This window comes from Dipodomys merriami, unplaced genomic scaffold (genome assembly GCF_024711535.1).
Source record: "Dipodomys merriami isolate MVZ:Mamm:240054 unplaced genomic scaffold, mDipMer1.0.p SCAF_7, whole genome shotgun sequence".
NCBI classification, from domain to species: Eukaryota; Metazoa; Chordata; class Mammalia; order Rodentia; family Heteromyidae; genus Dipodomys; species Dipodomys merriami.
In genome coordinates this window covers 69801040-69827995 of record NW_027206290.1, presented here as the reverse complement: position 1 = coordinate 69827995, position 26956 = coordinate 69801040, and the positions used below count along the sequence as shown (strand labels likewise).

At 46.4% G+C, this 26956-nt stretch overlaps 1 protein-coding gene across 1 annotated transcript; it reads right to left on the bottom strand.

The window, feature by feature from the left end:
• On the bottom strand, positions 1 to 26866 carry Pofut1 (protein O-fucosyltransferase 1). The gene is made up of 7 exons (XM_070007035.1): positions 26701 to 26866; positions 24664 to 24785; positions 20238 to 20420; positions 17619 to 17731; positions 11400 to 11592; positions 8005 to 8247; positions 1 to 4408 (listed from the first exon to the last, which is right to left on the bottom strand). The coding sequence occupies exons 1-7, from the start codon at positions 26831 to 26833 to the stop codon at positions 4220 to 4222; spliced, it is 1176 nt and encodes a 391-aa protein (XP_069863136.1). The 5' UTR covers positions 26834 to 26866; the 3' UTR covers positions 1 to 4219.
• Positions 26867 to 26956: the final 90 nt, after the last annotated feature.

Here is a 26956-nt window from a genome sequence, read left to right as displayed (position 1 = left end):
CAGATCTGGGGTAAATGTTGACCACTGTTAAAACTGTGAGTTTATTACAACCTTTGTGTAGATTGTGTAGATAATAAAACGTTTTAGTCTTGCCTCCAACAAATTCACTCCTGGGAATTTATCTTAATGCATATTTTAAATAAAAATATTTACAATTTTTTTTTTTTTGCAAAAAACAACAGATTGGGAATACATTAAGGCCTCACAATAGAATAAACTGTAGATACCCTCAATGGAATTCTATGATTATAAGCATTTATTCAAACCATGGGGGAAAATAGGACATACTATTAAGTATAAAAAAAGAGACATCAAATTGTATATAGCATGATTAAAATGATGCAAAGATCTTTCTTTAAAAAAAGACTAAGTTAGAAAAATAACTTCATAGACTCAGAATCAGATTGTTTCCTTCCATACAATGGTCTTAGCCTCCTAGAACAGTGGTGCCCCTTGTCTAGGTAGCATGAGTGCACCCGCAGTGGCTGATGCTCTCACCCCTGCGCTCTAGAGGGAGCCTTCACAGATGTAAATCAGACATAGCTGTCCCTATCCAGAAGCTCCCAAAGGCTCTCAATCTACACTTTAGCCCAGTCCTCTGGGCTATGGCAGTGCCACCTGCTTGCCCTCATCTACTGCTCTGCTCCTTTGCTTCTCTTCAGACACAAATGCCAGCCTTAGGGCCTTGGCTCAAACTGTTTCTTCAGCTGTCTCTGGTTATCCGAATGACTGTGCTTCTTTCCCAATGAAGGAAACTTGTTAAGCTAAAGTAGCTCCTCTCTCTACCCATATTCTTTATTTTTATTTCATAGCTATTTTAAACACTTATTACTTGCACTTCTGGAGGGAATATGCTTTGAGAACAAAGACTTGATTCTCTGTTGCATCCTTTTACCTACCAGAGCCCAGCACACAATGAATTAAATAACTTCCCAAGGAAACTGTGGCTTCACATGGGCTCTTTCATTTTTATTTTGGTGGTAGGAATTTGAACTCAGGGCCTCATGCCTGCTAAGCAACCATACCTCTAGCTCTTTTGGCTTTATTTTGTAATATTTTTGCCAAGCTGGCCTGAGTGGTGATTCTACTTATACCTCCCATGTACCTGGAAAAACAGGCATGTACCACCATACCCACCTTTATTGGTTAAGATGTGGTCTTTTTACCAATGGTGACCTCAAGCTGCAATCTTATCTCTACCTGCTGAGCAGCTGGGATTACAGGCCTGTGGGCTCTCTAGTTCTTCAGTGACCTCTTCCTTCTAAAACCTGATGGTGGCAAAACTCAGGCAGGTGCACAGTAGAAATCCAGGCAGTGGCTGGTATAATTCCCACAGTGCACTCCTTGCACAGTGCATCCTAGGAGCTGGAGGCAGAGCACTGGATAACACAAATGGATTTGGGAGGTAGAATACTGGCTTTGTCACGAGCTCACGGCCTTTCAGGAAACAAGAATTTCTGAACATTTGCCAGACTCTGGTGTCTCATGCCTGTAATCTAGGTACTCCGGAGGCTGAGATCTGAGGATCTCAGTTCAAAGCCAGCCCAGGCAGGAGTCTGAGACATTTATCTCCAATTACCACCAGAAAACTAGAAGTGGTGCTGTGGCTCAAGGGGTAGATTGCTTGTCTTGAGCTGAAGAGCTTGAGGACAGCGCTTAGGCCCAGAGTTCATACCCAACTGAACAAAAAAAAAAAAAATTGGAACATTCATTTTTCATTGTGCATAAAGAGATGGGTAAGAGTTCCTGCTCCCTGGAGCTAATTTGGCACTGAAGAGCATGCCCACAAAGCACTTGGCAAGCACAGTGGCTGGTGTGGAGTAGGTGCACAATGTGAAGCAGTCAATGAATTCACAGCCATTTCCATGCCTTTGGGGCTCTCAGGTTTATACAATGTGCTTTCTTTTTTTTGGGGGGGGGTTGGTAGTGGGGCTTAAGCACATGGCCTGGACACTGTCCCTTAGCTCTTTCACTCAAGGATACCATTTTATCACTTGGAGCCACACACAACTTCTGGTTTTCTGGTAGTTAACTGGAGCTAAGAGTCTCACAGGGCTTAGTGGTAGAGTGCTTGCCTAGCATTCATGAAGCCCTGGGATGAGAAAAAGCCAGAAGTGTCACTGCGGCTCAAGTGGGAGAATGCTAGCCTTGAGCAAAAGCAGCTCAGGGACAGTGCTAAGGCCCTGAGTTCAAGCAAGCCCAAAGACTGGCTGTGCATGTGTGTAGGGAGTCTCAGACTTTCCTGCCTGGGCTGGTTTTGAACCACGATCCTCAGATCTCAGCCTCCTGAGTAGCTAGGATTATAGGCATGAGCCACCAGTGCCTGGCTACAATGTACTCTGGGTTTTTTTTGTCGGTCGTGGGGCTTGAACTCTGGGCCTGGGCGCTGTCCCTCAGCTCTTCAGCTCAAGGCGAGCGCTCTACCACTTGAGCTACAGCGCCACTTCCGGTTTTCTGGTGGTTTATTGGAGATAGGAGTCTCACGGTCTCTCCTGCCCGGGCTGGCTTTGAACCTCGATCCTCAGATCTCAGCCTCCTGAGTAGCTAGGATTACAGGCGTGAGCCACCAGCGCCTGGCTGTACTCTGGTTTTTAATCACTATTTTACAGGGTGGAAATTGGGTCAATGAGTAAAGTGCTTGCCCATAAGCACAGCTGAATCCAGCAGAAGCCCCTTTCCCTCTCCTCCAGAACACAATGCCCAAGCTCAGGGAGGCAGCAGGTGCACAGACTCCCTTGTTTTGGACCTTTCCCTGGGTGAGCACAGATGAGCCATCTCTTCCTCTGAACCCACCCAAGTTAAAATATTGCACTGTTGACTCCTGAGGGAAGAAATCTACAGTGCCCTTTTCTGTACAGTTTTTCCTGTAAAGAATTAGGCAGCAGCTCTAGGTGGCAAATGCCAAATTTGGGACTGGATATCTTCCTGTGACCTCTTGCCTGGTCTGCCCCTGGCAAAGCAGCCCTATCTCATCAAGGGAGGATGAGCTCTAAGCTACCTACCAAGGCCAAAGGCTGAGGAAGACTTAATGGCAAGGAAAAGACCCTCAGGCATTAGAAGTGAAATTTTGAAACACAAAAAAGTATTATAGGCTCTCTGGAGTCGTGGACTATGAGAACTGCAGCATTATGACTGAAACACCTACACCCCAGCAAAGGGCACAGGCTGAGGCTGCTTTCAAACCCAGGTGGCTTCTGGGTCCTAAACCTGTATGGGTGAGAAGCTTGATGAATATTCAGTCGTGAACAGCCTCTGAGGGCTACAGCTGCAGGGCAGAGGCTGGAAGAACTCATAAGCTCTCAGAGAGGACAACAGTCCTGACCACCAAGTAGTGCACACTGACGTCTATGGTGCCAGGTTTCTTGGAGCAGCCAACTCCCAGGCCCCGGGAGCACTGCCATGATTGCTGGGCTCAATGTATGAGCTGTCCAGGAGTACCCAGCAGCACCATGCCCGGTAATTCCCATTTGCATAGTTTACAATAGAGGTGAGTAGACCCCCAAACATAGAAGTAAGAATTTTCTTGCTGGCCAGGTGGCAGAGATGGGTCTGAGGCTCACTTTGGAGATACCTGGAAAAGTGACCAAGAGACCCACTAAGCTTAGGCTCCACCCAAACTCAGTTAAGGTCACTTGAGGTATCTATACTAGTGGACTTAATTGACTTTTTTCCTGTGGTACTGGTATTTGAATTCAGAATCTCACCCTTGCTTGGCTGGTGCTGTATCACTTGAGTCATGCCTCCAGCCTGGCTTTTTGGAGATGGGAGTATTACAGACTTTTCTGCCAGGTCTTAGCCTCCTGAGTAGCAAATACAAGTATGAGCCACCAGTGCCTGGATGACTGATTTTTAAAAAATGAGGAAGAGTTCTTGGGGTAATCATGACCTAGTATCAAAACTATAAAAATTTCTCTGGAGAGAATTCTGTATCCCAGGCTGCTCCAAGCAGGCCAGACCAAAGGACAGAGATTGGACTACTTTGCCATGTGAGAATCCCCAGGAGAAGCAGCAGGAAGCACATGTGGGGAGGAGATGCACTGACTTCCAGCAGGTTTGGAAGCCTGGGATAGGCTGTCTTCCTCATCCAGGCAGTCCCTGGTGCTGCTCTTCACCTCTGGCAGCCAAGAAGAGCAGCTTGCAGTCCTGGGAACACCTCTGGCTTCCAGGATTGGCTAGGGGGTGAGGAACAGCTCAGATTGGTGACAGGCTCTAGCCAGTGTCAGAACTCATCCCGAAGTTGAGGGGGCTTGTCCATGCCAAAGAAGGAGGACGGCTTCCCCTGGAGGTCCCGCTCCCGCTTCACAAAGGCAGTGAAGGAGGAGACACAGTTACCAATGAAGTGGTCAGCCTGACCAAGGATGTATAGGTCAGTCTGGGCCACCTCTGGCTTCAGGCTGACCACCTTCACCTGCAGAAGAAAGGGCAGAGTATTAGCCACATGGCTACAGAACAAGGCTGCTTCAGCTTGGCCAAGGCCCACAGGCTACACTTCCTCCAATCCCAGGCTGAGTACAGACTAGAAGAAGGTTATATGCACAGGAAGGGTAGAGAGGATGGAGTCATGGGATCAGGGGTCTTAGAGAAGTGTGCCCAGCTATCCAGGCCCAGCCTGTGCCCTTTCCTCCAGCTTTGGCTCCAGGGGCACCATACTCATCACTATGTCTTCACCTGTGTTGTTCCCTCTGCCTGCAATGGCTTTTTTTTTTTTTTTGGGGGGGGGGGGTTGCTTGAATTCTGGGCCTAGGCACTGTCCCTGACCTCCTTTTGCTCAAGCCCAGCACCTTACCACTGGAGTCACAGTGCCATTTATGGGTTTTTTGTTTGTTTGTTTTTGTAATTTAGTGGAGATAAAAGTTTCAAGAACTGTTGGGCGCTGGTGGCTCATGCCTGTAATCCTAGCTACTCAGGAGGCCGAGATCTAAGAATCGTGGTTCAAAGCCACCCAGGCAGGAAAGTCCCTGAGACTCTTTTTTTTTTTTTTTTTTTTTTTGTCGGTCGTGGGGCTTGAACTTTGGGCCTGAGTGCTGTCCCTTAGCTCTTCAGCTCAAGGCGAGCGCTCTACCACTTGAGCTACAGCGCTACTTCCGGTTTTCTGGTGGTTTATTGGAGATAGGAGTCTCACGGTCTTTCCTGCCCGGGCTGGCTTTGAACTGCAATCCTCAGATCTCAGCCTCCTGAGTAGCTAGGATTACAGGCGTGAGCCACCAGCGCCCGGCTTCCCTGAGACTCTTATCTCCAACAAACCACTAGAAAACTGGAAGTGGCGCTGTGGCTCAAGGGGTAGAGTGCTGGCCTTGAGCTGAAGAGTGCAAGGACAGAGCCTAAGCCCAGAGTTCATGCCTCACGACCAACCAAAAAACAAAAACAAAAGTTTCAAGAACTTTCCTGTCTGGACTGGCTTCAAACCACAATCCTCAAATCTCAGCCTCCTGAGTAGCTAAGATTACAGACAAGAGCCACTGGCACGCAGCTATTCTGCCCTTCTTGCCCACCAAGCTGAATACTCTTTATTGGTGCCATCACTTTTCAGATAAAGATGACAAACATGATATACTCAGCCAGGCCTGGCTCAGCTTGCTCCTCCTGTTCCCAGTTGTCCCTTGAGCTCCAGCCCAAACCTTCTAGGTTCCATCTTTCTCTTCCCCAGGACCTTTATACATGCTACCTCTCTCTACCTGGTTAGCTTCTACCTATCCTTCACTTTTCAGCTCTCTGGCCCCTCCCTGGGAAAAGTCTCTCAGGCCCCTAGCCTGAACTAGGCCTTCTGTTTGCCTGGTGTTCTCAAAGCCCCACTGACTCCCACAGGAGTCAGTTTGGAGTTTTTGCTCCACAGTGATTCTTGATTACCATCACGTTCTGCATCTGGTTGGGGCTGGAGCTGTATCTGCTTGCTCTCCACTGCTGGCCTAGCCAGGCCCATTCTAGTGAGTGGCTGCCTTAATAAACACCTGTGGCAGAGACAAAGCGACTGAACAAACCTTGCCCCAACTTCCCATCTGCAGTCTCTTCCTGGGTCTAGACTGTGAGCTCCAAGGGCAGGGCCACAGCTCATTCGTCAGTGTCCCTGCCTGAGCCCTGGCCCAGCTTAGTGGAGGAACAAAGCTTTGTTCAGAAGGAGGGTTGGGATCTGAGCACGGGGAAGGGGGTGGGGGAGCTGAGGAGCAGAGGGTAAGAGTGACAAGACTGGCTTAGGAACAGGAAATAGAAAATGGCAAAAGGTTCAGGGTGTAACAAACACATCAACGCTAAAGCTCACAGAAAAACTCCCTGGGACTCTCCAAGTGCTTCAACTTCGTTCAGAGGTGGGGGTGTGGGCAGAGCTGGGCTGAAAGTGCTTTGCTGTTCCACTGAGACTTCTGATGTAAAAACCCATCACCTTACTATTTGGACTGTTGCAAGGAAATAATACCAGTTTAATCATGGCCAAAATCCCCCAAACAATTCCACTTATGCCCTGAAACTTACCCATTCTGTGTCATGCCCACTATAATTAGCTCTGGGACCTCATGGTAAATTCTGTTCCTTCTTGGGGCTTGGGTTTCCTCAACTACAACATGGCAGTCTCCTCATTGTTCCTCAGGCCAGAGTGAGAAGACCCTGGGGCTTCTCAGCTTTTCTATGTAGGAAACAGGGAAGTGAGGGATAGAATGCACTGACCTAACACTTCTACCACCAGAACTTTCTGTCTGGGGAGCTATGGTGAAAGAGCACAATGACATAAGCAGCTCCTATTCATGGTCTTTAAGATCTGCTTAGCATTAATTGTTCTTGTTCACACTGCAAAATCTTTCCTTTTTTTCTTTTCTTTCTTTCTTTCTTTCTTTTTTTTTGTGTGCTAGTTTGGAGCTTGAAGTGGGTACTGTCTCTGAGCTTTTTTTAAGACTTTTTTTTTTGCCAGTCCTGGGACTTGAACTCGGGGTCTGGGCTCTGTCTCTGAGCTTCTCTGTGCTCAAGACTAGCGCTCTACCACTTGAGCCACAATGCCATTTCCAGCTTTTTCTGTTTATGTGGTACTGAGAATCGAACCCAGGACTTCATACATGCTACGCAGGTACTCTACCACTGAGCCACATTCCCAGCCCTGTCTCTGAGCTTTTTTGCTTAAGTCTAGCGCTCTACCACTTTTTTTTTTTTTTTTTTTTTGGTCAGTTGTGGGGCTTGAACTCTGGGCCTAGGTGCTGTCCATATTCTCTTCAGCTCAAGGCAAACACTCTACCACTACAGCCACAGTGCCACTTCCAATTTTCTAGTGGTTTATTGGAGATAAGAGTCTCATTGACTTTTCTGTCCCAGCTGGCTTTGAACTGTGATCCTCAGATCTCAGCCTCCTGTAATCAGCTAGGATTACAGGCGTGAGCAACTGGCACCAGGCTACACTCTACCACTTAAGCCACAGTTCCACTTCCAGCTTTTTGCTGGTTAATGGGAGATAAGAATCTCATGGACTTTCTTGCCTGGGTTGATTTTTTGTACCACAATCCTCAGATCTCAGCCTCCTGAGTAACTTAGGGTTACAGGTACGAGCCATCAGCACCCAACTCTACAGTCCTCTTGAATGCTTATTAATTCAGTCATCTTACTCATTATCTACTCTTCACATTTGCCATGCGTTTCTACTGTTTATCATGTACTTCCTTAAAGATTTACTAAGCACAAAAATTCTCTCCCTGTATTCATCACCATTGATTTCTACTATTAGAAAACCACGTATTTCTACTATTAGTCTACCTTTCCAGACTTAGGAAGTGTCTCAAGTAAAGAGAGAAAGGTCCATGTCAGCTCCCAGAAGGGATCCAGGAGTGACTAACTGGAGCAGAGGGAAGAGAGGAAAAATCTGCAGGGCTGTCTGAGTCAGGGTTTGGAGGAAGGAAGGGTCTAGAAAAGAAGGGTGTAGGAAGAAGGATGGTGGGGAGAGAAAAGGAAGTACACAGTGAGGGCTCTGGGACCAGCACAGGCCTTCCTTCCATTCTGTCCTCACTGCACTCCCTTCTGGCCCATGCCTACCTTCTCTTTGAAGAGCTGCTGGATCTCAGGTACATAGCTCTCAGAATCTGTGGCAATGTAGACTGACTGGGCATTCAGTGCCCTCACCCAGAGCTTCACAGCGCGCCGTATTTCCTTCAGGTCAGGGAGGCACATGGTCATGGTGAGGGGAGATGCTGTGCTTCGGCTGTAGCCCACACACTGCGGGGAGGCCATGAAGTGTGAGCCTGCAGTCCCATCCTTCAGCATGGCACAGGCGTTCTTCTACAGGGAGATGAGAGGATAAAGAGTGAGAGCAGAAATGGCCCTGGACACCAAGACTTGTTAGTAGAAAAGGAAAGGCTGAACAGAAGGAGAAGGAGCCCCGTACAGGGTTCTGGGGAAGCAATCCAGGTCCTCACACATGCTAAGCATGTGCTCTACCACTGAGTTATACTCCCAACTCAGCTATATTTTTAAAAAGAGGAAAATGCATGGAAATAGTAACTGTGGAATCTTAGTTTTGCATTTTCCCCTGGTCTTGCTGAGTTATCTGGGACTTCCAGAATTGTGAACAACTGAGGCGATAAGGGACAGGCTTATCTGATTCCTGACTTTAGTGGAAACACTTCTGATAGCTCCTGCTGAGGTAAGCTGTTTACTGTGCGTCTCAGAGATAGGCTTTATCAAGTTAAGGTGAGTCCTTTCTATTCCTGGCTGGTTTTTTTTTTTTTTTGGTTGTGGGGCGTGAACTCTGGGCTTGGGCGCTGTCCCTGAGCTCTTCAGTTCAAGGTAAGCACTCTACCACTTGAGCCACAGTGCCACTTCCGGTTTTCTGGCAGTTAATTGGAGATAAGAGTCTTACAGACTTTCCTGCCCCGGCTGGCTTTGAACTGCAATCCTCAGATCTCAACCTCCTGAGTAGCTAGGATTACAGGCCTGAGCCACCGGCACGGGGTTAGGCTTTTTTTTTTTTTTTTTCAAGCCATGAATGGGGAGTGCTTTATCCTTTTCTGAGATGATCTTATGATTTTTCTTCTCTAGGTATAAATGCTGTGAATTTCATTGTATTATAGGAAAAAGATTTTGAGTTGCATATCCCTTAGTTTGTTACTGATTTTTACTTGCTTTTTTGGTGCTGGTCCTAGAGTGGAGCTACAGCTCCACTTCTGGCTTTTTGGTGATTAATTTCAGTTAAGAGTCTCATAGAGGGCTGGGAATATGGCTTAGTGGTAGTGCTTGCCTAGCATGTGTGAAGCCCTGGGCTTGATTCCTCAATCCCAGTAAACAGAAAATGCCAAAAGTGCACTGTGGCTCAAGTGGTAGAGTGCTAGTTCTGAGCAAAAGAAGCTCAGGAACAGTGCCCAGGCCCTGAGTTCAAGCCCCAGGACTGACAGGGGAAAAAATAAAAAGCTCTCATAGACTTTCCTACCTGGGCTGGCTTTGAACCTTGAACCAAAGATCTCAGACTCCTGGGTAGCTAGGATTACAGACGTGAGCCACTGGCACATGGCAGATTCTTACTTTTTTTTGGATGGTTGTAGGGCTTGAACTGTGGGCCTGGGCGATGTACCTGAGCTCTTCAGCTCAAGGCGAGTGCTCTACCACTTGAGCCACAGAGCTATTTCCAGTTTTCTGGTGGTTAAATAGAGATAAACGTCTCTCATACTTTCCAGCCCATGCTGGCTGCGATCCTCAGATCTCAGCCTCCTGAGTAGTTAGGATCATAGGCTTGAGCCAACAGCACCTGGCTTGATTTTTACCTTATATTTGACTTGGGGTCTGTGTATCTATGTTCATCAGAGAGAAAGGCCACAATTTTGAGTTGACTATCTGAGTGTGGTATTAGTATTATTTCAGGGGAAAAAATAGCATATTTTATCTTGTGTTCCAATAAAGCATAGATGGGGGCTATTACTTGAATATTTGGCTATAGCAACTCATAAAATATTCTAAATCTGTCTCTTCTTCCTTGTGAGAGAGGGAGAATATCTCATCAATTGATGGAGAGTGAATTTTTTTTTCTTCTGTTTATGTGGTACTGAGGAATTGAACTCAGGGCTTCATATATGCTAGGCAAGTACTCTACCACTTAGCCACATTCCCGGCCCTGAAGAATGAAATTTTATTTATTTATTTATTTAGTCGATCACGGGGCTTGAACTCTGGGCCTGAGCTCTGTCCCTCAGCTTGAAGAATGAATTTTAATCTAATTTGTTTCAATATTTAAAGATCTTCAACAATGAACAATTTTCTTTTTTTGGGCAGGAGAGGGAGAGGGACTGGTACTAGGGCTTGAACCCAAGGTCTCACACTTGTGTGTGTGTGTATGTGTGTGTGTGTGTGTGTGTGTGAGATCCTCAGAATTCAGCTCCCTAAGTAGCTAGGATTGCAGGTGTGAGCCATTGGAGCCACAGGTCTCACACTTTTAGTTGGTTTTCTTGCTCACAGCTGGCACTCTACAACTGAGGCCACACCTCTGATCTGGCATTCAAACATGATCCTCCAGGTCTCAGCCTCCTGAGTAGCTAGGACTATAGGCATGAGAAACCTGGCACCCAGCTAATAGCAAGCATTTCTAGGACATCTATTTATTTCCTTGTGTAAATATGAGACTAAATGGGTGATAAACTAAAAAGTGTTTGCAGCCTCCAAATTCTGGAAGGATGACATCTCTATTTCTTGGGAACCTTACTGTCTTCATTATTTTGGTTTGTGTGTGTGTGTGTGTGTGTGCACGTGCAAGTGTGTTTCAGTGTTGTGGATGGAATCCAGGACCTTGTACAAGCTAGGTAACTAACAGTGAGCTATACCCTTTGCCCCCATAGATTCTTTTTCAGCAAGGAGCCTCCTAGCTAACCACTGTGTTAGAACAAAAAACTCAGAGGCCTCTCTTCAGCATGCCGTCTGGCCAGGATCTGGCTAACCAGCAGCTTATCCATCTGTAAAATAATGACACAAATGGGAGCTGTTAAAATGAGAGATGGGCCAGGCATCAGTGGCTCATGCCTGTAATACTAGCTACTTAGGAGACTGAAATCTGAGGATCTCGATTCAAAGCCAACCCGGCAGGAAAGTCCATGAGACTCTGATCTCCAATAACCACCAGAAAACTGGAAGTGGCTCTGTGGCTCAAGTGGTAGAGTGTTAGCCTTGGGCTGAAGAGCTGAGGGACAGCACCTAAGCCTTGAGTTCAAGCCATAGTACTAACATTAAAAAAAAAAAAAAAAAGAGAGAGAGAGAGAGAGAGAGAGAAAGAGCTGGCAGGCAAGTACTGTAGAGTCACAAGCCTGCTTCAGCAGTATCATGAGACACAATCCCACAGATTTGGCTGAGAAAGCTCTCTGCCCAGTCTGGGACCAGTGGCCCATTTCCCACAGGGATATGTTGTACTCAGGCATTATGGGAGTCAGCCAGAGAGAGGAAGGGGAAGTTACCCAATCAGAGCCAATGCGCAGATGAATGCCCACATAGGGACGGATTAGGTGTGTACGAATCAGGGCCTCTCCTGTCTTCACCATCTCGTCTGACCACACCATGTACTTCTGGAGTGACCTGTGTTCCTCCAGGACAGGGAACTGGGCTGGGGCCCCTGGCAAGGCAAGCACTGGATGTTCCTTTGGAGAAAATCTAGGCATAGATGGAATGAAGAGAAGTCAGACAGAGGATGCACAGAGTCTGGCTGCCACCCCCACGGAAAAAGATGGCATTGCACCATGCTCCAAAGACCCTGCAGAGAGGCCCCTGTAACATGCAAGAGGCACAAGGGGTTGTGAAATCCCAACGGGCTGATAAGAAATCTTGGTGGCAGTAACAGGTACAATATGCAATTCTGTCCCGCCACACAGAATTTACAACCTTCTTTGCTTATTTAACAATTAAAAATTTACGGTAAAGCATTCCAACCTTTTATATGTCATGCTGGCTTCCAATCTGTGGTGTGGTAATTCACTCCAGGGTGCGGTGTCTGGACCAAGCCTTTGCTCTTTTACCCACATGGCGCGACTGAGATATACAGGTGCTCGCAGAGGTGACAAGCCCCTCTTAGGGACTGTGTACACTAGATTAGATCATTCACACACCTATCAAATACATATTTGATTGCCTGCTATGTGCAGGGACCCAGGAAAAATGAGGAGCCCTTGTGGGATGTACCAAAGACCATAGATGCCTCCATCATACCCTCTTCATTTGTACAATACCCTTGCTGGGCCAATACCTCCAGTGTACCCCGATCAAATGCCTGGCACATGTGAGAGCGCGGTAAATTTTTTTTTTTTTTTTTTTGCATATGTACCAGTTCTGGGCTTGAACTCAGAGCCTGGGTATTATCTGAGCTTTTGTGCTCAAGGCTGATGCTTTACCACTTGAGCCACAGCTCCACTTCCAGCTTTCTGGTAGTTAATTATAGATCAACATCTCAAAAACTTTCTTGTTTGTTGGTCATGAGGCTTGAACTCTGGGCCTGGGCACTGTCCCTTGGCTCTTCAGCTCAAGGCTAGCGCTCTACCACTTGAGCCACAGTGCCATTTCCAGTTTTCTAGTGGTTTATTGGAGATAAAAGTCTCACAGACTTTCCTGCCTGGGCTGGCTTTGAAGCGTGATCCTCAGATCTCAGCCTCCTGAGTTGCTAGGATTACAGGCATGAGCCACCAGCGCCCCGCTCACAGACTTTCTTACTTGGGCTGGCTTTAAACTGTGATCCTCAGATCTCAGTCTCTTGAGCAGTTAGCCATTGCCTGGCTCAGTAAATATTGTTTGACTTACTGAGTAGCAAACTTGTGTTCACTTTTCAGCTAAACCCAGACTGTCTCAGCAACATGAGATAGCCTGCTGTTCCATAAGCTCATATGTACTTTCAAACCTTAGACCTCTGCCTACTTGCCTTCCCTGGAATACTTGCTCCTGCTAGTTGAAATCTTTTCATATACATTCTGAATGAGGCACAGCTACTCTGGAAAACAGAGTGACAGTTCATTTCTTATAAAACTAGACATAAAATTACCATATGACCTAGCGATGGGCACATATCTTGGAAAAATGAAAGCTTATATTCACACACAAACCTGGGCACTAGTTTTTGTGGCAGCTTTATTTTTTTATTTTTGCCAGTCATGGTGCCTGAACCCTGGGCCTGGGAACTGTCCCTCAGCTCTTCAGCCCAAGGCTAGTGCTCTACCACTTGACCCACAGCACCACTTCCAGCCTTTTCTGCTTATGTGGTGCTGAGGAATCGAACCCAGGGCCTCATGCATGCAAGGCAAGCACTCTACCACTGAGCCACCTTCCCAGCCCCTTGTGGCAGCTTTATTAGACAATTAAGTTTGGTATCCTCAAGCAGGAAACAACCAAGATCTCTCTCAACAAGTAAGTAGTGCAATAAACTGTATCATCCATACCATGGGATGGAATAAACTATCAACACAGCCAACAACTTGATGGCTCTCAAGGAATTATCTCAAGTGAAAAGAGCCAATCCCAGGAGGACACATACTATGATTCTGTTTAAATAATAATGAAAAGGTGAAACAGAGCAAAGAACAGAAATGGCTATGGGTGGTGTATATTTAAGGAGATGGGTGTGGTTATAAACTGGCCACAAGGGTCCTTATGATGATAGAAGAAACAATTCAGAATCCTACTTGTGGTGGTAGATACATAAACCTGCACCTGTGATAAAACTGCACCTAACTAAACACATACACACACTGGGAAATCTGAGTAAGGTAAGTGGACTGTATCAATGTCAATATCCTGGTTGTGATACTGTACTATAGTTCTGCAAAATGTTACCATTAGGGAAAAGGAGGTAAAGGGTATGTGAATAAACAAAACAAAAAGGTTGGGTGCTGGTGGCTCATGCCTATAATCCTAGCTACTTCAGGAGTCTGAGATCTGAGGATCACAGTTAGAAGCCAGACTAGGCAAGAAAATTCATGAGACTATAATCTTCAATTAACAACCAGAAAACTGGAAGTGAAGCTATGGCTCAAAGTGGTAGAATGCTAGCCTTGAAAAAGCTCAAGACCAGTGCTTGGGCCCTTAGTTCAAGCCCCACTACCAACCAGAAAGAAAAAAATAAAAAGGTACAGGAGAGCTCTCTCTTTTTATTTTTTATTTTTTGTTAGTTGTGGAGCTTGAACTCACGGACTGGACACTGTTCCTGAGCTTTTCTTCTCAAGGCTATGGCTCTACCACTTTGAGCCACAGCTTCACTTCTCATTTTCGGGTGGTTAATTAGAGGTAAGAATCTCATGTCTCCTGCCTGATCTGGCTTCAAATTGGGATTGTCAGATTTCAGCTAGGCTTATAGATGTGAACTATGAGTGCCTGGTTCTAGCTCAGTTTTTTAAACAATCTACTTAATGGTTTAAAAGATGCAGCCACAGGGCTGGGAATGTGGACTAGGGGTAGAATGCTTGCCTTGCATTCATGAAGTCCTGGGTTTGATTCCTCAGTACCACATAAACACAAAAAACTGGAAGTGGCGCTGTGGCTCAAGTGTGAAAGTGCTAGCCCTGAGCAAAAGAAGTTCAGGGACAATGCTCAGGGCCCTGAGTTCAAGCCCCAGGACTGGCAAAAAAAAAAAAAAAAAAAAAAAGATACAGCCACATAATCAAATGAGCTTCTTGTCATGTTAGTGCTTCTCAGTGTTCCAGTGTGCGTGAATAAACCTCAGTTTATTTACCTGTCTATTTCCCTCCTGCTGTCTGTCAGTGAGGTGTCCAGTCCTTCACTCACTCTACAGTGATGCAGTGGATGTGCTACTCATTCTTCACATCCACCCCAAACATGTCAATCAGCAAGTACATTCTAAACCTCCAGGTCAGCTGACACTCCCAGGCCCCAGCTCCTTGGGGAAGACTCCCCATCCCACTTTTCCACTGCTGTCCTCAGTACCTTGATGTGCTTCACAATCACCAGCCCTGCTGCTAGGACCCAGCATCCAGCTCAACATGACTCCCACACATACTAGTCCCATGCCTCTGCCAAGTAAGCAAGAAGCCACAGCCTGGCCCTGTATGGCACTTGGCTTGTTGGACTAATTTCTGTCTATGTGGCCATATATTTACTTATTCAGCCTTATTGCATAACAGGCAATGTTCCGATTGCTTGATATATATTAACTCTTTGCTTTCCGTAAGAGCCAGGTGAGGTATGATTACTATTCTTTTTACAGATGAGGAAACTGAGCTACAAAGGGCCTGAAGAACATTTGAAGGTTCCACAGCTGGGAATTGGTAGAACTCGTGTTCCTGACTCCTTCACTCATTCCACTCCCAACTCTCACCCAGTCAATGAGCACATCAGTGGCTGAATTGTTGACTTACTCTTCTAAGACACAGAAGAGTAATTAAGGCTAGCTCAGACCTTTACACATAGTATGTGCCATTAATATTTTTAGAATGAATGAATGAGAGAGACTCAGGGACCTTACTAGAAAGACCAGGTAGGGTTGTCAGGAGGTGGATTAGGAAGAAACTCTAGTATTACCTGAGTACCTATGGGACCACACCCTCAGCTAAGCTCCTTTCAGGTTTGACCTGAAAGGATTTCCATTTCTTTATGACTAAAGACAACACAGATCCATAGAGAGAGCATGAAGCAATGCTTGTGAGGACTCAGGACAGTGTGGGCATTAAATAAGGAATAGCTCTTATTATTTAAGATTTTACAAATAGACCCCAGCTGACCATACAACAGCTCTATGACCTTGGGAAAGTTATTTAACGTCACTGAGCTCAGCTTTCTCACCTGTACAATTGAAACTGAGGCTAGGGATGTTATAGCTCAGTAGCAGAACACTTGCCTAGCATGTGTGAAGCCTTGAGTTCAATCCTCCGCATTATTTTTGTTGTTGCCTTGTTTTTGTGCCAGTTCTGGAGCTTGAACTCAAGGCCTAGACATTGTCCCTGAGTTTTTTTTGCTAAAAGCCAGTGTTCTACCACCTGAACCACAACTTCACTTACAGTTTTTTGTTGCTCAATTGAAGATAAGTGTCTTATGGACTTTGCTGCCTGGGCTGGCTCTGAATTGCCAATCTGATCTCAGCCTTCTGAGTAGCTAGGATTACAGGTGTGAGTCATCATCTTTAAAAAACAAAACCAAGCCAGGTGCCTATAATCCTAGCTACTCAGGAGGCTGAGGTATGAGGATGGTGGTTTGATGCCAGCCCAGGCAGGAAAATCCATGAGACTTTTTTTTGGGTCAATCATGAGGCTTGAACTTAGGGCCTGGGCACTGTCCCTGAGATTTTTTTGCTCAAGACTCGCACTCTACCACTTGAGCCACAACACCACTTCTGGCTTTTTGGTGGTTAGTTGGAGATAAAGAGTCTCACCAACTTTCTTGCGCAAACTGGCTTTGAACTGCAATTCTCAGATCTCAGGCTCCTGAGAAGTTAAGAATACAGGTATGAGCCACCAGCACCCAGCTCTGTGAGACTCTTATCGCCAATTAACCGCCAAAAAGCCAGTAGTGAAGCTGTGGCTCAGGTGGCAGAATGCTAGCTTAAGCAAAAAAATCTCAGGGACAGTGCCCAAGCCTTGAGTTCAAGCCTATTACTGTCACAAAAAGGGGAGAGAGACACAAACAGAGACAGAGGAGAGAGACGGGGGGGGGGGGGGAAGAGGGAGAAAAGGAGAAAGGAAGAAGGAAAGAAGGGAGGGAGGAAAGAAATAGGTAGTAAAAACCACTGCATAAAACTCATAGTGCTCTTTCCATTAAACCAGGGACCAAACGGGTCAGAGAGCTGGAGTGGTTTGTTTAGAGTCCCCTGAGAAAGAGAAGGGTTAGGGCAGAACTCAGATCCATCCTATACTTAGGTCTGTGCTCACTTCTCTACATCAGTCTACCTCTGGCCTATTAACTGTCAAGTGCTGTGACCACACCTGAATTCATATTCTCCTCTTAGCTCCTAACCCAATCTGACTTCTAAAAAATTTTGCTGAGCATGGAACCCAGGGCCTTGCACATGCTAAGCAAGTGCTATCTCACTGACCTAGACCTCCATTCAGCCTCCAGGCTGCCATTCAAGCCAGGTTCTTTCCTGCCATGATACATCACTGAGAGCAAGTGCACCATGGGAGCTATCATCATAGATGGGAGCTCCCTGAAGGTCAGGGCTGGGCCTTCCTCATTTTTATACATCACCTTTGGCCTCTAAATACTGTGTCTCACACATGACAGATGCTCTATAAATATTTCACAGCCTGTGCCTGTGCCCTGCTAACCTATATTTTAATAGAGCCTACTGGCATACAATTAATAAAGTACAACCAGTAATTACAAAGGTGACATCACTCTTCAGTCTACACCTAAAGCTGTTCTCCAGGAGCTGCTTCCAGGGGAACGATTCTCACGCCCAGAAGAGGAAATCAAGATGCATGTGACCACACAATGTTCTTTTTATGACATCCCTTATCAGCCGAGAAAACTTGCTCAACCTCGTGGCAGGTCAATGTTCCACCGTATCAGGCCTTGAGACAGGAACAGATCACACGGGATCCTAAGTTCAACAGACAAAGCACCTATACCTTTGGTCTCATACTTCTGGGTGGGGTAGGGGGAGAAGGCTAGGAGGGTGCTGGAAGGTGTTAGATGCCCTTGAGTCCCATCCCCTCCCTGAACCCAACACTGCTGCCCATTCCAAGTACCTCTGTATCCATTGTTCTTTGTAGGAGGCGCTGAAGGAAATGCCCGCAAAGAGCTCAGACTTATTGAAGCTCACATCAAACTGATCCCAGAATGGGCCAAAAGGGTTTCCTTCCTGCAGAAAGAGAGTTGAGGAAGGCTTGATGAGGGGGAGGGGAAGCCTGGGGACAGGGTTAAAACACTGCAGGTGAAGGCGGAAAGGCTGGGGGTGTGTGATATAGGATGAAATCCTCACAGGATGGTTCCCTTGGCTGGGGCTGAGGTGAGTGCTTGGCTTCTGTTCTGGTTTCCAGTAGACTATTCACCAGTGTTTGAAGAAGTCTTTTCTGGTCATATGTCACATCCTACTGATCCTGAATCATTGGTATGGGTTGGGGTCAGGGAACGAATGGGCCTTGGGTTAGAACCATGGACTACAGCTTCAATAGACTTTTTTTTTTTGTCAGTTGTGGGGCTTGAACTCAAGGCCTGGGTGTTGTCCTGAGCCTGTTCATGCTCAAGGCTAGTGTTCTACCACTTGCGCCACAGCACCACTTCTGGTTTTCAAGCAGTTAATTGGAGATAAGAGTCTCATGGGGACTTTTCTGACCAGGATGGCTTCAAACCATGATCCTCAGATCTCAGGCTCCTGGGTAGCTAGGATTACAGACATGAGCTACCGGCACCTGGCTTTCAATGGACTTTTAAGTATGGATAATATAATGCCCTCATTTCTCCCCTTCTCCCCCCCCCTCTGTTTCTCCCTCCTCTCCCCCTCTCTTTCTCTCTCCCTCTGTGTCTTTCTTTCTCCTCTCCCTCCCTCTTCCTCTCTCCCTACCAGTACTGGGCTTGAACTCAAGCCTCATGTTCTTGGGGGGGTCTGGTCGTGGGGCCTGAACTCTGGGCCTGGGCACTGTCCCTCAGCTTTTCAGCTCAAGGCTAGTGCTCTACCACTTGAGCCACAGCGCCACTTCCAGCTTTTTTTTCTTTTTTTGCTTATGTGGTGCTGAGGAATCGAACCCAGGGCCTCATGCATGAAAGGCAAGCACTGTACCACTGAGCCACCTTCCCAGCCCGGGCCTCATGTTCTTGCTGGGATTTTTCACTCAGGACTAGCACTCTACCACTTGAGCCATGCCTCCATTCCCAGCTTTTTGCTGGTTAATTGGAGATAAGAGTTTCTCAGACTTATCTGCCCAGGCTAACTTTGAATCACAATTCTCAGATCTCAGCCTCCTAGGAAGCTAGGATTTCAGGCATGAGCTACCAGTACTCAGTTCAATAACCTCGTTTTCAAGATGGAAATGAGGGCTTACATTAGGTAGACATATGCCCAAAGTCACATAGCAGGTAAAGGGCAGTGCTGGGGTTACATGCTAGGTATCCCTTCTCAAATTTCTCAATGATCCTAGCCACTCCCAAACTACAGCAAAATGCACTAAAAGGCATATGTGAAGACTCAATTATTCTCAAAGTGTCAGAATCTTACAAATTTCTGATGAAATATGACAGCTTCTCATCTACTTGCTGAGAACAAGAAAGTGATCAAGGTAAGAAGGTGAACAATGAAGCCAAATTACTTAGGGTTGAATCCCAGCTCTACTATGTTTGCTGTGTGACCTTGGGCAAAATACTGAACCTCTCTGCCATATGCAGTGTCCTCTCTATGCAATGGGGGCCCCCCATTATTAGCACTGCTAAATAAGGGAGCAATACAGGAGATAAGTTTCTCAAAGTTATACATATTAACTTTATGCATATTAACTTATTCTTTTTATTATTATATTTTTGTCGGTCATGGGGCTTGAACTCTGGGCCTGGGCGCTGTCCCTCAGCTCTTCAGCTCAAGGAGAGCACTCTACCACTTGAGCTACAGCGCCACTTCCGGTTTTCTAGTGGTTTATTGGAGATAGGAGTCTCACGGTCTTTCCTGCCCGGGCTGGCTTTGAACCGCGATTCTCAGATCTCAGCCTCCTGAGTAGCTAGGATTACAGGCGTGAGCCACCGGCGCCCGGCTGCATATTAACTTATTTGAGGAGTAAATAAATATGTATAAAACTCTAAGCAAGATACCTGATGCATAGTACAGTATGTGAGCATTAGTTATTATTACTGATGTAGTACTCAGTATTAACCAGCACTTGTAAGTTTAACATCATGACTCTCTGAGCAAGATGGAGCAGGGACTAGTAGGTAGAAATAAAGGCTTAGAGAAACAGCATAATACTGCTAACAATGGCCAGAAATAGACTAAAATTTCTATCTTTCTTTCTTTTTTTTTTTTTTTTTTTGTCAGTCATGGGACTTAAACTCTGGGCCTGGGCACTGTCCCTCAGTTCTTTAGCTCAAGGTGAGTGCTCTACCACTTGTGCCACAGCACCACTTCCAGTTTTCTTGTGTTTTATTGGAGATAAAGAGTCTCATGGGCTTTTCCTGCCTGGACTGGCTTTGAACTGCGATCCTTAGATCTCAGCCTCTTGAGTAGCTAGTTATTACAGGCATGAGCCACTGGCACCCAGCAAAAACCTCTATCTTTCTACTGTAACCCCTCTGGGTGCCTTTGCCCACAAGTTGTGATCATGTAGCCTACGGGCCCAAAGGACATGGAACAAGTGGAAAGGTCCTAGGCCCACAGGACCTACCTTCATGGGACATGTCTTCTTATCAGGGCTTCGCTGGGCTGCCACCTCAAAGCAGTAGGCTACCCGTTTCTCAGGGGGCCAGTAGGTGGGTGCCAGCTTCTCCATGAAGTCTTCCAGGCTGATGACCCTGTGGTAGGCCTGAAGGGGCTCTAGCTTGAAGTACTTCTGATAAGATACATGGAGCTACAGAAAAAAAAAAAAAAGAAGAGGCAAATGTTCCTTCAGTCTCATTTTTAGTCACTCATTAAAATTACACATGATGGGACTGGGAATGTGGCTTAGTGGTAGTGTGCTTGCCTAGCATGCCTAACACCCTGTGTTTGATTCCTCAGTATCACATAAACAGAAAAAGCCATAGGTGGTACTATGGCTCAAGTGGTAGTATGCTACCCTTGAGCGAAAGCAGCTCAGGGACAGTGCCCACGCCCTGATTTCAAGCCCTAGGACTGGAAAAAAAACTTATGCTAAGACACAGGAAGTTCAGATGACATGGCAATGAGAAATTTTTAGATAAGGATGAATGGATGCCTGAAGTGGCAGAGGGTGTATCTAGTTTGAACTTGCTGGAAAATTTAACCCAGAGCCTTGTGCATACTGTTTTTGTTTTATTTTGTTTTGTATTTTGGCTCTGATTTGTTGGTTTGTTTTTAATATAGAGTCTCACTATGCATCCCTGGTTAGCCTCAACTCTCATGCCTCTGCCTCCCAAGTGCTGGGATTAAAGGTATGTGCCATGATGCCCACAGCCCCCTACCACCTGGGCCACAGCTCCACTTTCTGCTTTTGGTGGTAAATTGGAGATAAGAGTCTTACAGATTTTCCTGCCAGGGCTGGCTTCAAACTGAGATCCTCAGATCTCCACCTCCTGAGGAGCTAGGATTACAGGTGTGAACTACTGGTGCCTGGCTTGATTTTGTAATTTCTGCCTCCCTAGTAGCTGTAGGTTTGAGGTAGATTAATTTCTACCTCAATCTACTACTTGAGGGAGATTAAATCTAATCCCAAATAAAGATTTGAGCCTGGCTGAGGAAATGTTGTTTACAACTGACTTAGGGAATGGAGAATACTATTTCCCAAAGTGACTTAACTATAAACTTCTTTTTTATAGCCAGTCCTGGGGCTGAGACCCAGGGTGTGGAAACTGTCCCTGAGCTGCTTTTGCTCAAGGCTAGCACTCTAATACTTGAGCCACCGCATCACTTCTGTCTTTTTCTGTTTATATGGTACAGAGGAATTGAACCCAGGACTTCATGCATGCTAGACAAGCACCCTACCACTAAGCCACATTTCCAGCAATCTTCTAGAATACAAAATTGGTATTTCAAAGAACGAGGCATTATAGCAGAAGAATTTTCAGCAAAAAGAATACAAAGTTGGTCTCTTTTGATGGATTACTATGGTGGAAGAGGAGAGAATGGACTGCTGGTAAGACTAGAGGAAGGAGAACAAGAGGCTACTGCAATGGTCCTTGTATTTGTTCAAGCATACATTTAACATGTACTCATTGTGCATTTCATACACACTTCAGTGAGAGGGAGCAGCCTGAACATGTAGAAGAGACAATGGAAGGTGAAGTAGAGTTTGAGGGCTGAGCATGTAGTAGGAGAGGTATTCAGGATGACTTCTAGGTTCCTGGCTTGGTACCCAAGTGAACAGAAGTGGTTGGAATTACAGAGAGACACAGGTTTGAGGAGAAAGATGCCAAGCTCAGTTCTAGCTTTATAAGTGAGAAATCTGTGGGACATTCAAGTGGACTTGAGAGTTTAAAAGTCAGAAACACAGGCCCGTGGTAAGAGAGGAGGCTGGATCACAGATAAATTGGAAAGGCACAAGAACACAAGTTAGGACAAAACAAGTAATGATAACAATAGCGACTACTATTTACTGAGGGCTGACTTAGTGCCAGGTGCTGTATCACCCCTTCATAAGGATTTAATTCTGAATTGATTCTAAGGGGCAGGAATATAACCATCTCCAGTTTATTTATGAAGACACCTAAGTGTACAGAACCTAGCTGACTCATCTGAAGCCACAGAGCTAATAGCAAACAAAGGAGGACACACCAACAGCTCAACAGTGGATGAAGACAGAGGAGCCCCCAAGGCAACATGAAAAGGGCAAAAACAGAGAGGTCAGCACTGCAGCAGAACAGGTGATATCCTGGAAGCCAGGGAAGCAGGGGAGCAGGGAGGCTCTGGAAGGAGATAATCATAGGAGTAGGTGCCACTGGGAGGTCAGGTAAGATGAAGATTGAGAAATGAACCCTGGATTTAGCAATTCTGAGCCCCCTGGTGACATCAGTGGGAACAGTCACAGTGAGGAAGGGGAGCCCAGGTGGGACAGAAAGCAAGGAAGTAGAGACTGGTGTGACACCTGGCTAAGATGGCAAGGAGAAAAAGCAGGCAAGCCAAAGGTTGACTCATGGCAATGTCTACACAGAAAGTAAAAAAGAAAAACAAAAATCAGAATACCAACAGTCCTAGGATTAAAGACTTCCTCTGTCCTCAGTTCTTTACACTGAGAAGCTCAGCTGATTCTAGGGAGGAGGCACGTAACAACTTTCAGGGCACTTTACTGTCAATAACTCATCCAATCCTCCCCATAGGAAAATAGTGAGAATTATTACCAGGCTGTGAAACAGGAGGAGATTTAGGCACAGAAATGGTTGAGTACCTTATGTTAGGCTACCTGATTATTAAGAGGCCAAGCTAGGCTGTGGTCTGAGATACTATGGCTTTTAATTTCTGTGAAGGGCTGCTTCAGGACTAGGAGTGTAGTTTAGTGGTAGGAGTGCTTGCTAATACACATGAGGCTCTGGATTTGATCTCCAACACTGGGGGAAAATATTCAAGTGCAGGTATGCAGAAAAAAAACGGCTGTAAGAATTAAATGCAGTGTTTTGTATATATACTAAGTATAATTTCTGGCATCTACTCAAAAATTTTAAATTGATTCTATAGCTATTAAGTTCCTACTTCCAGCTACTTGGGGACTGGGAGACAAAAGAATAAACTAGGAATTAGAGGACACTGAGCATGTCTCCCTAAAAGAATCCTTTTTTATTTATTTATTTATTTATTTATTTTTTGGGTCCGGTGTCGTGGGGTCTGAACTCTGGGCCTGGGCGTTGTCCCTCAGCTCTTCAGCTCAAGGCTAGCGCTCTACCACTTGAACCATAGCGCCACTTCCAGCTTTTTTCATTTTGCTTATGTGGTGCTGAGGAATCGAACCCAGGGCCTCATGCATGCAAGGCAAGCACTCTACCACTGAGCCACCTTCCCAGCCCCAAGAATCCTTTTTTAATTTTTAAAAATTTTTAAAATTTTATTGTAAAGATGCTGTACAGAGGGGTTACAGTTACATGAGTAAGGAAATGAGTACATTATTTTATATATACATACATATATATATATATATATATATATATTTATTTATTTTGTCAGTCATGGGGGTTCAACTCTGGGCCTGGGCACTGTCCCTGAACTCAAGGGTAGCACTCTACCACTTGAGCCACAGTGCCACATCCTCCATCACCTTTTTTCAATGTGTGTAGGTGCTGATCCTGGGGCTTAAATTCATGACCTGGGAGCTGTCCCTAAGAATTTGTGCTCTACCATTTGAGTCACAGCTCCACTTCTAGCTTCTTGTAGTTAACTGGAGATAAAAGTCTCACAGACTTTCCTGCCTGGGTTGACTTCAAACCACAATTTTCAGATCTCAGCCTCCTGAGTAGCTAGGATTATAGGCATGAGCCACTTGCGCCCTGCTCCATTACTTATTGACTAATGACAAGGCACAGAAGGAGAGCCAATTAAGACTGCAAATAGAAATTTTAGGTTAGAGTCACAGGCTCTGGAGTCAGTCATGGCTTGAATTTTAGCTCTACTACCCACAAGTTGTGGGATTTGGGGCAAGTGACCTAACTTTTCTTTTCTTTTCTTTTCTTTTTTTTTGGGGGGGGGTCCGGTCATGGGGCCTGAACTCTGGGCCTGGGCACTGTCCCTCAGCTCTTCAGCTCAAGGCTAGCGTTCTACCACTTGAGCCACAGCACCACTTCCGGCTTTTTTCTTTTTTCTTATGAGGAATCGAACCCAGGGCCTCATGCATGCAAGACAAGCACTCTACCACTGAACCACCTTCCCAGCCCTGACCTAACTTTTCTAAACCTTAGTTTCTTCAGGGGATGAGACATGGGAGAAATGAGCTAATCCTCATGTAATGCCAGAATAGTGTCTGCATGTGGACAGTGTTGCATGTCAGCCACTGCAATTCCAGGGAAGATTTTCTGGATAGGAAGAAGGGCAAGGCTCAGAGGACCAACTTACAATGATAATCTACTACACAAAAGGTAAGACCTGGAGGAGTTAAGCCAAGGTCAGCACAACTGGGACAGAATGGACAAGCCAAGGTCAGCGGGAGTACTCACATTAGTGAAAGGAGGCTTGTGGTGCTGGTACTCAATCCATGGAGGTACAGCCAAGGTGCGATTCAGCAGTTTTGCAAATGCCAGAGAGCCCAAGAAGTGATCAGCCTGGTTCCCAAAACGCCCTGGAAATGGTACACTGGGCATGAGGCAAAACATGGGAAATGTTGGATTCAGAGAAGATGTGGAACTAGGACACCAAGGAAAGCTAGGGGACCTGCAGCATGAGAGTAAGCCTGGCATCCAAGGCCCTGTGGATCCTGTTCCTTCTGCCTTAGCCACTCTAGATTCCTTGCCATCTTCTCAACACACTAAAATCACCACTCCACCTATTGCCTTTGCCCTTGTCTGAGCCAGTTCTTTCTTCAAAGAGGGGATGACTTCAATGCCATTCACTAAGATCCTTTCACTAACCCTTCTCCATACTCCCCCTTTCTCTTCCTCCTACCTTGCATTTAAGTTCTTCACTTTTCCTCAAACATATTCTTTTACTTCCTGGCTTTGATACTGGCTGTTACCTCAGCCTGAGTGATAGGTACAGGAGCCTTTCTGATTTTTTTCTTTTTATCCCCAGATCCACATCCAATCAGGCATTCCACAAATATATCAAAAGGCCACAATGTGCCAGGCTCTGTGCTAGGTATTAGGACCTTGGGTTGGGCAAAAGCAAGGTATCTGCCCTCAAGGCACTCATAGTGCCATCTGGGGAGATACTGAACATGAAAACAAGCTGATAAAATTAGATAACTGCAAGGAAGTTTTGCTGATGGGAAAAAGTAAGGAAGAGATTATTTGGGCAGCGATCAGTGGAGTCCTCCTCTCTGGTGACATTTACACTGAGGCCTGAAGGACGGGAAGGGGTTGGTGAGAGGTGGAAGGGAAGGGAGGGAGGGAGTGTGTGTGTGTGTGTGTGTGTGTAACGGAAAGGAGGTAAATATGGCTGCACCTGCAGGGTCAGGGAGAAGGCAGTTGTGGAGATAACTAGCAGGGAGTCCATTCAGGCAGGGCCCTGAATGATCATGGATAGTAAGGAGTCTGGAAACCACTGCAGGGCTTTAGAAAGGCATGACTTGGACAGTGATGAGTCACCACTTGGTTTATATTGTGCCCTTCAACTGGGATTCTTTTTCCTTCCTTTCCTTCGTTCCTTCCTTCCTTTTTCTTGTCTGTCCTGGGGCTGGAATTCTGTGCCTGGGTGCTGTCCCTGAGCTCTTTTGCTCTACCACTTTGAGCCACAGTGCCACTTCTGGCTGTTTAGGTGGTACTGAGGAATCGAACCCAGGGCTTCAAGCATACTAGGCAAGCACTACCCCTACGCCACATTCCCCAGGGCTTCATGCTTGCTAGGCAAGCACTACTCCTAAGCCACAAGCACTCTACCACTAAGCCACATCCTCAGCCCCTCCTCTTTATTTTCTAGACTTCATTTTCTACAACTATGCAATTACTTTTTTTTTTTTTTTGTCAGCGATGTCCCTCAGCTGTTTTAGCTCAAGGCTAGCGCTCTACCAATATGTGGTGCTGAGGAATCGAACTCAGGGCCTCATGCATGCAAGGCAAGCACTCTACCACTGAGCCACCTTCCCAGCCCCTGCAATTACTTAGTATTGATGCTTATCTTCCCCATCTAAACCTACAAGGGCATGAGATTTATCTGTCTTATTCACCATGGTATTCCCAGCACCTGAGGACCGTGCCTAGCAGAGAAAAGGTGTCACACAAATATTTTGATGGATGAATGAAATAAAAGCCTAGAGCCCGAGTGGGGACAGTGCATCAATTCCTGCTTCATCAACTCCATTTCCTGGGCCTCAGACGTCACGTGAGTCACGTCACCTCTCAGCCTCAGTTTTCTCATTTGTCAGATGGCAGGTGGGACATAGTGGCCCCCCTTCGAGTGGCAGAGAGAAGAGCAAGTCCTGCCCAGCTTTGGGGTCCTCTCTTGGACCTGTCAAAGCCTCTCGGGGTGCCTCCGAGAAGTGGCTTCGCCTCTCCCGGCCTCAGTTTCTCCATATGCGCAGAGGGCTCGGGAGGCCTTACCCATACAGGGACAGTAGAGCAGGTAACCAGCCGGGTCCCAGGAGCCCGCGGGCATCCCGGGGAGCGGCAGGAACAGCACGAGGAGAGAGGTTCTCAGCGGCAGGGGCGGCGGCGCCCACGCGGCGGCGCCCATGACGACTCCGGGAGCCCAGAGCGCCTAGCCGGCGACGAGGGCGGGCGGGCGGGAGGAGCGAGAGCGTCCGCCCCGCTCCCGGCGGCCCCCGCGCGTCGCCCGCGCGCTGCCCCGGCCGCTCTA

Coding starts and splice junctions, on each gene's coding strand:
- Pofut1 (XM_070007035.1), bottom strand. CDS start 26,833: ATGGGCGCCGCCGCGTGGGCGCCGCCGCCCCTGCCGCTGAGAACCTCT. Junction 20,421..24,663: donor ACAAGCCTCCTTTCACTAAT/GTGAGTACTCCC, acceptor TTTTTTCTGTAG/CTCCATGTATCTTATCAGAA. Junction 11,593..17,618: donor AAAGAACAATGGATACAGAG/GTACTTGGAATG, acceptor ATCTATGCCTAG/ATTTTCTCCAAAGGAACATC.